Source organism: Zeugodacus cucurbitae, chromosome 6 (genome assembly GCF_028554725.1).
Source record: "Zeugodacus cucurbitae isolate PBARC_wt_2022May chromosome 6, idZeuCucr1.2, whole genome shotgun sequence".
Classification (NCBI taxonomy): Eukaryota; Metazoa; Arthropoda; class Insecta; order Diptera; family Tephritidae; genus Zeugodacus; species Zeugodacus cucurbitae.
The window spans coordinates 62,506,365-62,515,982 of record NC_071671.1 but is presented as its reverse complement, the minus strand read 5'-3'; the positions used below and the strand labels follow the sequence as shown (position 1 = coordinate 62,515,982).

Below are 9,618 nucleotides of genomic sequence, written 5' to 3'. Positions count from 1 at the left end.
AGATTTTTAAAGTCTTTGGATATAAATAAAATGCGGAGTTAGAGGGATGTGTTTTCAATAAAAATAAATGTTGTTTTTTTAATTGCATTAGTAACATCAGGAAGTCGTTTCCTAAATCCCTAATTTTGGAGCAAAAGTGATGGTCAAACTATTCTCAAAAGCCCTTTAAACGATTAGTAGATGATTTAAAAATAGTATTGTTTCTTCAAAAAAACGCATTCTGTATATAATTTAATTTGTACATATTTTTCAACTTTATTTCTTTTAGCCATTTTCTTATACATATTAAATACTCACTTATTATTTACAGTAACTAAAAACCATATCATTTTCTTAAAATCTCATTTAATCCCAATTTTCTTCAGAATCATAAGTGTAGTCTTCCTTAGTATGAGAATAACCACCGCATGCGCCTCGTTCGTCATCATTTCCGGTCTCATCATCAGCATGTTCAACATCATTCCATAAACCATACTCCTCATCGTAACAGTCATCATAGTGACGATAACTGTCGTCATCCTCTTCATATTCGGGTAATATGATGTATTCATCTTTTACCTCAATATCATTATCTTTTAGAACAATTAGCAATTCCTGCATTGTAGCTCCAATATTTTCAATATAGTCCTTTAAAACAGTGAGCGGTACTTGATATACACCCAAATCGCGATTGAAATATCTATCGATACGTCGACAACGACTGATCTGATAACGCGCCTCGTCCAGAAGTTTTTGTTCTTTACTACGTTCATCAAGATAAATTGGAAAATCTACAGCAAATATTTCTTCGTATTGAGTATCTGCATCGGGTCTACAATCCACAGACACCTTGCTGCGATATTGTTCCGAAAGAGAAGGATCCAGTACATCACAACGTGCGAAAATTGCTATTTGAGTTACGTTACCAATATTCTTTTTATCCGGCGGTGCATCTCCAACACCGATGAAAGCAACCCTATAATTTGGATATTTTTGACAAATATTTAATGCCCAATCCTTGAATTCAGACCGTGTCCATTCAAATTTATGATCATCGTGTCGGAAGCCATTTGCCAATAATGGCTTAAAGAGTACATTAAATTCTGAATTTGGTGTTGAAAATATGGCGATTTTGGGTTGCATGAAACCGAAAATATTTTGTGGAACATTTTCTAAGGTTTTTGGATACAAGTGTTCAATTCTATTGAGATATACAACATAATGTTCATTAATGGTAATGAAATTGGTGTATGTAAATAAATAAATTGCTTACATTTCCAAGGCAATGACTGCATCTACATTCAATAATTGTTCAGCCGACGAATCGATACTTCCTTTTAATAATTCAATACGTAAAGGAGTTTCACGTTTTTGTAAATAGTCGGATACCAAGGGCTCTGCTCTAATTTTATTGCTCCTTAATAGATCTTCGTCAATGTCAACCTGAACAAAAATTAGTAAAAAAAAAAATAAGAAATAAATAACTAAATCTGTAATTAGACTTATTATTGTAATGTGTAGACAAATGTGTAACTGCTAACGAGTAGGAATAATAAACAAATTCATAATCAACCAACCTTGTAACGCATTTCAGGTGACATAAAAACGGCGCATAAAAAGAATTATTTAATTCACTGTGCATTGAAACGAACTATTACAACATAATCAATTGAAGTATTTTATTTTGAATAAACATAGACAAGAAGAAGCAACACATATGCCGGAACGCGGCGAATAAAAAGAAACAAACCGACAATGGAGTAGTTTTTCGACGGCGATTTCGTTGAACTAGTGTTTGTAATGCAATTATCGAGTGTGTGGAATCGTCCGAAAACGGAAAACTTTAACTCTGTAGGTTTTATAGTGAATTCTCCGCTAATTGTACAAATAATTAAACCAATTATTTACCAAATCGTACTCGAATTCCTGCTGAACGCAAGGGATATAAAATTGCATCATTAAATATGGGATTATCGTGATGAAATCGTTTTAGAAATGTGTACAACAGTGAAAATTTTTAGCATTGGATAATTTTTTTCTCTTTCTTTTGTGCTTTCTGTGACTGTGTTGAAATCGAAACAAGCGAAACCGAAAGAGAAGAAAAACGACCAAATTAGTCGGGCAGCCAGCATTGAAGCGAACTTGTAAAAATATTTTATGTTTTTGAATTGAACCAAATTCTTGCTAAAATTTTAAATGATATATCTAACCTTTCGATGTTGTGTATGGTTAAGAAAGATATGTATAAATTGAAACTTGATCGGCAATACATAAAAGGTTTGTTCCATTTGTAACAGTGTAGTGTTGCATCGATTTTAAAAGTGTTGGAAGGAAATTTTTTTAGCACTGGTGCTGCAACCGAGCGGCAGTCGTCTTGACGTCGTGTCGTAGCCGTTACGGCTGCCACCGCTGTTTTCATTTCATCCTGCACTTGACATGTCAAAAATGTTTTATCTGTATGCTGTCTGAATTTGATGTTAAATGTATAGAAAGTGTGTTGATTTAAATTTTAAATCAAATAAGTTCTGCAAATCATATCATAATTGTTGTAATAGTTGCAAAAATGTATCTACTGATTGTACATATGTGCATTATGTTTCGGTAATCACAAGGGAATTACTTCAAGAAATCTACTGATTGTACATACATATGTGCATTATGTTTCGGTAATCACAAGGAAATTACTTCAAGAAATGTTAATAAATATAAATGAATGAAGGTAGACAAAAAAAAACAAATACTTGTGCTTTATTCAGTCCCGAATCGGAATGCGAAACAGTGGGAATGACCGATTTTTAATCGCAATTGATCGGAATTTACATTTAAAATGGAAGAGTGAAATATACATATGACCGAAGCGAGTATCGTAGCGAAGGATTGCAACTATAGGCATATATAATATCAGAAAATGTGAACAAATATATATATAAAAGTATAAATTTATAAGTGCATTTGCAATCGATTACTTTTGGCTCTTATTGCAACTTTTGAATTGTGTAGAATGATTTTATTAACGTATTTTACATTCTTTCTTTACATATATTTTCGTGGCACAAAACAAAGTATAATCACAACAAAAAAGAAATAACACATGCTAAATATAACGGAAAACAATCGGTGTTTCAAAACACAATAAAAACTAACTACAATTAATAGAGTCTACAACGATCAGCCAATTGTCAAAAAGTGGAAGCCAATTTAATAGAATGACATTGATCGCTTATTTCGTCGTCTAAGAAAGTAAGATTAAAAAATAAACGTTGAACGTTCCTTCAAATAAAAATAAAAAGATAACAGTAGAGTTTATAGACTGATTTTGTATTATAATTAGTGCGAAATAACAAATTGTGGATAAAATAAAAATTATTGCTTGAATAGGTGTCTGGCGTGAAATAACAAGCGAGCAAATAGATGGTGTTTTGTATGTTCAGATTTAGAATATAATAAATAACAAAAATCTTCACCAAATGTTTGTGACGATCAGCCCAATCTTTCCATAGTACACTTTTCAATCAAATTAGGCGTGAACACTTAAGAGCTGAAAATGGGCAAACGTATGGCTGTCGTTGAGGCAAAGCATTCATTGCAAGCCACACGCACTATACGCAAACGTAAGCGAAACTCTTCTGGAGTAGCAATTGATTCCGAAATGATCACGACAACACCCAAGGCAACAAAAGGAAGTCATAACTATTGGCATGAAAATGATGATGAAGATTCTTCTTCAAATGATGCCACACATGTTACACCAGTGATGAGAAATCCATCCACAAAGCACGCCAATAATTCATCAATTCTTCTTAGCGCGAATACATCGCTGAATGAATCCCCAAAACCAGTATATACATTATTGCCAACCATAGTTAATGGCACTATTATGTACGACCTGATGCAGAAACCTTGGCGGCTTGGTAAACCTATTGGTAAGTGACTAATCGTCCGTGATTATAAAAAATCTATTGTTTGTAAACTGTGTTAATATTGGAACTGATGTCAGACCCAAAGGTAAATTGGTACCAATTTTGAATTCTCAATTTTGTATTGTTTCAACTTTGTTTAATATGGGTGTATGTATGTATGTGTGCATTTACATATCTATACATATATTGCTATGAACAATTAACATTCTAAAACTAGTATGAAAGGAAATTTATAAAAAACGTAGTCGCAAACAATTTTACATACATTCATATCTGAATTTACTTTTTAAATAGATATTAACAAATTCGTTTTATCTTATAGGCAAAGGAAATTTTGGAGAAATTTTTCTAGCTTCAGATAACACTTCCATTCCGGTTACTAATGAAAATGCAAAGTTCGTTGTAAAAATTGAACCGCATTCAAATGGACCCTTGTTTGTGGAAATTCATTGTTTGATAAACACTGCCAAAGACGAAGGTAAGGAAATTTATTATTTTCAGAAATATTTTTATTACATCAATCCGTTCTTTTAACAGATAAACATATAAAAACCGAAACTGATAAAAATATTAGACAGGATATTACGGCATCACTACCGCAACACTTACCCACCGGTATACCTAAATATATTGCTTCGGGCTCTCATTACTTTGCAGATGCACGTTACCGTTTCTTGGTGTTGCAGCGTTTTGATCGCGATTTGCATTCGTTGATCAAAAATTGCCGAGTCCATCAGAAATGCGTGTTGACTCTAGCCATACAGATCGTAGATGTATTGGAAAAATTACACGATAAGGGCTACTGCCATAATGATGTTAAAGCACAAAATCTTATGCTATCCAAATGCAAGTATTATAAAAAACAAACTGCAACTGCTCCCGTAACCGGTGCTGGCAAAAGCAAATCATCTCGTTCTTCAAATATAAAATCTTCAAATTATGATGAACATTACGAAGAAAAGCAACAGACCACGGATAGTGGAAATAGTTCCGAGCAGGAAGCCAACGATGAGGAAGAAGAGGACGAAGATTTTGTCGTTAAACGGAATCGATTTGTAGACGAATATGATGATGAGGATTTTGATGATGGCGCAACTACAAATAGTAATAACAGTAACAGTGTAGATATTTACGAAACACCAATAAATCGCAAACGTCGTCCGAAAAATAATGTGGAATTCTGCGGTTCCAATCCGGTATTTAAATGAACAAAGAAAATATTTTTTTTTGTTAAAATAACTTGGAAATCATTTTAGGTACGCTCATGTCGCCGTCAAAAGAGGAATTCCATATACGAAGAGATGGTGAAGTCTCATTATTTACGACCTACAAAACGTGTTAGTTACTCAGAATTCTTTAATGAAGATACTACTTCCATAAAAGATGAACCATTCGAATCTAAATATGTGACAACCGATGATGATTCCGAAGAATTTTTACCAAAATCTGTTCGTCGTTCTGCTACAATAAAGAAATCGAGCCATGCCTCAAATTCCTGCTTACCCACAACACGATTAACACGCCGTCAAGAGAAATTATTTAATAGCTTGAACGCTAAAAAGCATTTACAAAAAACTAGCAGCAATAATTCACCATCCACAGCTGTTGCAGAGTCGCTTGTAGCCGTTGAGGAGGAACGTATCTTTCTTATTGATTTCGGATTGGCTTCCAAATTTAGGGATAATGGTGTACATCGTCCATTCGTAATGGATCAACGCCGAGCACATGATGGTACTTTAGAATTTACATCACGAGACGCTCATATGGGTGCACATTCCCGACGTAGTGATCTAGAATGTTTAGGTTACAACTTGATGTTCTGGTCTCAGGGTTATTTGCCATGGAAGGATGCAGCAATTCAGCATCAACAGGAAAAGGTTCATCGTGCCAAGGAATACCTAATGACTGATGTCCGTGAAATGTTGAAACAAATCTATGGCAAACAGGTTCCTAAATATTTGGGTGAATTTCTACATGAAGTTAGCCAATTGGCCTACCACGACCGACCAGATTATGGACGATACCGCCGCTTATTCGAACGCGAATTTCAACAGCTCGGATATTCACTTGCAGAATTGCGCTTGGACAGCAAGGAAATTATGCGCACTTGCGTACGTGTTAAGGAGGAAATTGAGAATAAAAACGATATATTCGAAATGAATAAAATCAACGGCAATGCAACATGGAGTATTAAGAACAACTTTTCAGTGGGCACACCATTCCACGAGCGCACTCTCTCAAATAGAGTGTCGCCAAAAAATTTGAGATCCAAATCGGACAAGAAATCACTGAAAAAAAAGAAGTTTTCATGGGCAGAAATTCTGTCTCAAGATCCTGATCAGATTGCACGGGAACGTGCCGAGAAAGAATTTGATCGAGAGGAGGAACTTAGTGAAGTGCAACAACCAATAGTGCGTCGTTATGAAGGAAAACCAACATATGCCATATTGGAAATACAAAATCGCCTCAGATTAAGTGGCAGATTAGCAGACGATGATAGGGACTCACATCAAGTAGGAGCTGCTAATCAGACCGACGAAGATGAGGCGAATGATGAACAAGAGGAGGTAATTTTTTAATTCATGTTGATGTAGATAATTTAATTAATTAATCTTTAATATGTAAGCAGGAAGAAATGGAAGCAGAAGAGACCGAAGACATGGAAGCTGACGATGGAGATTATGATGAGGACGACATAGAAACAGATGCTACAGAATCTACAGACCATGCGCCCAATAGTGGTCATAATACACGCGCGCACAATACCAGATCTACAAAAAAATCCAATTGTATACAATTAGAAGAAACAGATAGTCGGATTCAGAGTACCACTAAGCAACGTACGGTTAATAATTCGGCAAAATCTGCATTTAAAACAACAGCAGCCACATCCAAAACAAGTCATGGCACAACAACAACCAATAAAACGGCTACGAAAACCAGTAGTAAACGGAGCAGTGCCAGTGCGGCCCGTAGTAATCGTAAAGGTTACAATAATGAAGGAACTCGAAATGTCTGTCATTCAACAGTTAATAGCAGCAGTGTTACGGGTAGGCCAGAACGACGGACTCGTCGTTGCTTAATTAAGACTGAAACAGGGATGAATGATATAATTGATCAACAGGAGAGCAATTCAAATTTCAGTCCGGACGTTTGTAGTTTATTCAACGTTTGGAAAAAGATCAATAATGAAAACATCTTCTATAGAGGCAACAATGCTGCAGCAGCGGCAACTACACGACAATGTAAAAAGTGAAAAATGTAAGCATATATCGTTTCTATAGAAACTGTTCAAATATTTTTAAATTTCGCGCCGCTTTCAACTATGATAGAATAATTTTGCAAAACTTTGGTTAGAAATGCATAACATAACATAATATAGAATAAAGTAGCGTAGTTCAGAAATACCCGTTTGACAAGAGAAGAGAGAGAGAGAGAATAAATATTATAAGTAGTGGTAATTCATGTTTACATTTTTGTTATTTAACCACAACTCAATATGCAATGAAAATTTAAATGGAATGAGGAAAGTTAAAATTGTAAAAATCGTAACAAGGAAACAACTCAGAATAAAAATAAAATATGTGAATAACATAAACATAATAAAACTTATAACGCTAAATAGTTCATTTTTATTGAGATCACAAGTGTAAAATGTGTGAATATTATTGATTCGTAAATGCAATTATATTGGTAATGGATCGCGTTTATAATTTATATTTATTTACATCTATTGATTTGATATGACTAAGAAACGAAATATTACTTAACGTTTATGAATGTTACAAAAAAACAAATCATCTGAATCACTTGTAAAAGAAAATTATATTAACGTGATCCTATACTGTAAATTTTGTATAAACTTTCCAAATCCTACATACGTCATACTTAAACTACTAGTAAGCAGATTTAGTTTAGATTTAATTAAATGCAATGGGAACCTTTCGCTGTGGTTTATGGACAATGTGTAAAGAAGTGCACACAGAGAACTTAAAAACAGAATATTCTTCCATGATTTATAATGGCATTTGCAACCTATGAATACACCAACTTGAATTTAATTTTTTGAAGTACTACACATGATGTACATTCAGTCGCAATACAAAGGACACCACAGTGCTGGCTATCAACCCATTCGCCCAAAATATTTTAATTAGTTTATAAGATTTATTTTTAATGTAGATATAAGCTACTTATGTTTTACTTGCAATTCTTAAATTATTTGCAATATACCAGTTCGTTATTATGTCCACATTTTCTGATACTGTGTGCACGAGTTAATTCAAGTTTCAAATTTCTGCTAATGATCATTAGTTTTCTGTTATTTAAAGTTAATATATTAGTATAATCATAATTGGTCACATGCAATTCACCAAGACGTTGTTTTAAGCACACAATACAAAAATGAATTAGTATTTGTTTATTTTATTTTGTTTTTTACCTAAATATTATTACTTTAGCTTTAAGTGAAATACCTAAATATTACACATTAATTAAAGGAATTAATTAAATATCATTAAACTTCGTAAAATAAAATAAAAATAAACATATTAAAGAATATCTTCTTAATTACAATTTAACAAAATTTGTTAATTTTTTATTTTAACAAAATCTTAATTCGTCAAAGGGTGAACAATCACATTGTAGTTTGGGAAAATAAGATGTATGTATCAGCAGCGCTGTTAAATGCATGCAGAGAGTTAATTTTATTGAATTTTTAATAAAACAGAGACAGAACAGCAACAGCTTTAAAAGTTAATTAAGAAAGGATTCAAGCTTAAATCCACGTAGACTATAAAAGTTTTTAGAAAACGACAGTTATTTGGGCAGTTATCATTAAATCACACAGGAACTAATCGTCAATTAACTAGTACAAGAATACGTGAGGAACGGGTGTAAAAACTGATTTTACTTATCCGGAAGTTAACCGATAATTCATTCTACTAACTGTGTGAGAATATTCCTAACTTATGTGAGATTATCATTTAAAAATATGCTGATACAACAACATTAACACATAAATGTTTGAGACTACCATGGTTGGGGAATCTTTTATGTTGCTACAACAACAACTAACATCGTGCTCTTGTATTGCATTGTACAAGTATGCATAAACCTTAGGAACAAGACTTTGACTTACTTACCTCTAGAATATGTTCAATTCCTGCGGTTCGTCGTAACAGCGACAACAATCGCATATCAGCACATCCAAAATCTACTACCTACATAGAAAGAAACAACATATTCAAAGATCGAAAAACATATGTAGGATCCTTTGTAAGCAAATTAAAATTGAATGAATAACCGGTCTCACTTTTTTAAATGTTTGCCCCCAACGTGGATCTTCCAATATGCGCACGGTTGTAGTATAACGCTGCTCATATACTGGAGGATCAAATTTGATGTCACCGTTGGCATTAAAGTAAGCTCTAGCATGCAAACCTCCGTTTGGTAACTTATAAGAAAACATACTTTAAATCTTTATTTTATGGATTTGTTTATTAACTGTGATACACAATGCGAAGGAAGTATACAATTATACGCATCTTTGTTTTCTTGTGTTCCATTTTCACTGTTCCGTTTTTTTTAAATATCATTCACAATAAGTGATTTTACACTGAAACAAAATTTTTCCAATATGAATTATAAAACTGACTAAACCATGACCTAACCTAGAAACACGAATACTTAAGTTTTATTAAAAAAATAATACCTCGTA

The 9,618-nt window shown here is 33.4% G+C and overlaps 2 protein-coding genes across 6 annotated transcripts; one reads left to right on the top strand and one right to left on the bottom strand.

Annotated features, from left to right (window-relative positions):
* Positions 1 to 225: 225 nt before the first annotated feature.
* On the bottom strand, positions 226 to 9,483 carry Hen1 (small RNA 2'-O-methyltransferase). Of its 2 annotated transcripts, XM_011179607.3 has the most exons (4): positions 9,214 to 9,483; positions 9,044 to 9,121; positions 1,253 to 1,422; positions 226 to 1,180 (listed from the first exon to the last, which is right to left on the bottom strand). In XM_011179607.3, the coding sequence occupies exons 1-4, from the start codon at positions 9,367 to 9,369 to the stop codon at positions 346 to 348; spliced, it is 1,239 nt and encodes a 412-aa protein (XP_011177909.1). In that variant the 5' UTR covers positions 9,370 to 9,483; the 3' UTR covers positions 226 to 345. The 2 variants fall into 2 exon arrangements, with proteins under 2 accessions (XP_011177909.1, XP_011177910.1); XM_011179608.3 differs by lacking the exons at positions 9,044 to 9,121; positions 9,214 to 9,483 and adding an exon at positions 1,557 to 1,696.
* On the top strand, positions 1,688 to 7,327 carry LOC128919721 (uncharacterized). 4 transcript variants are annotated; one of them, XM_054234620.1, is made up of 7 exons: positions 1,814 to 2,256; positions 3,043 to 3,219; positions 3,358 to 3,902; positions 4,222 to 4,377; positions 4,437 to 5,095; positions 5,156 to 6,466; positions 6,526 to 7,327. In XM_054234620.1, exons 3-7 carry the CDS (start codon positions 3,524 to 3,526, stop codon positions 7,153 to 7,155), a joined length of 3,135 nt encoding a protein of 1,044 aa, XP_054090595.1. In that variant the 5' UTR covers positions 1,814 to 2,256; positions 3,043 to 3,219; positions 3,358 to 3,523; the 3' UTR covers positions 7,156 to 7,327. The 4 variants fall into 4 exon arrangements, with proteins under 4 accessions (XP_054090593.1, XP_054090595.1, XP_054090596.1 ...); XM_054234618.1 differs by having other exon boundaries at positions 1,688 to 1,830; positions 3,043 to 3,902; XM_054234621.1 differs by having other exon boundaries at positions 1,819 to 2,256; positions 3,043 to 3,902; positions 6,529 to 7,327.
* Positions 9,484 to 9,618: the final 135 nt, after the last annotated feature.

Excerpts from the sequence above, each read along its gene's own strand:
- LOC128919721 (XM_054234618.1), top strand. The coding sequence starts at position 3,524 with ATGGGCAAACGTATGGCTGTCGTTGAGGCAAAGCATTCATTGCAAGCC. Across the intron at positions 4,378-4,436 it reads AAACACTGCCAAAGACGAAG|ATAAACATATAAAAACCGAA; the intron begins GTAAGGAAATTT and ends TTCTTTTAACAG. Across the intron at positions 6,467-6,525 it reads CGAATGATGAACAAGAGGAG|CAGGAAGAAATGGAAGCAGA; the intron begins GTAATTTTTTAA and ends TTAATATGTAAG.
- Hen1 (XM_011179607.3), bottom strand. The coding sequence starts at position 9,369 with ATGTTTTCTTATAAGTTACCAAACGGAGGTTTGCATGCTAGAGCTTAC. Across the intron at positions 9,122-9,213 it reads GGGGGCAAACATTTAAAAAA|GTAGTAGATTTTGGATGTGC; the intron begins GTGAGACCGGTT and ends CTTTCTATGTAG. Across the intron at positions 1,181-1,252 it reads GCAGTCATTGCCTTGGAAAT|AATTGAACACTTGTATCCAA; the intron begins GTAAGCAATTTA and ends ATATCTCAATAG.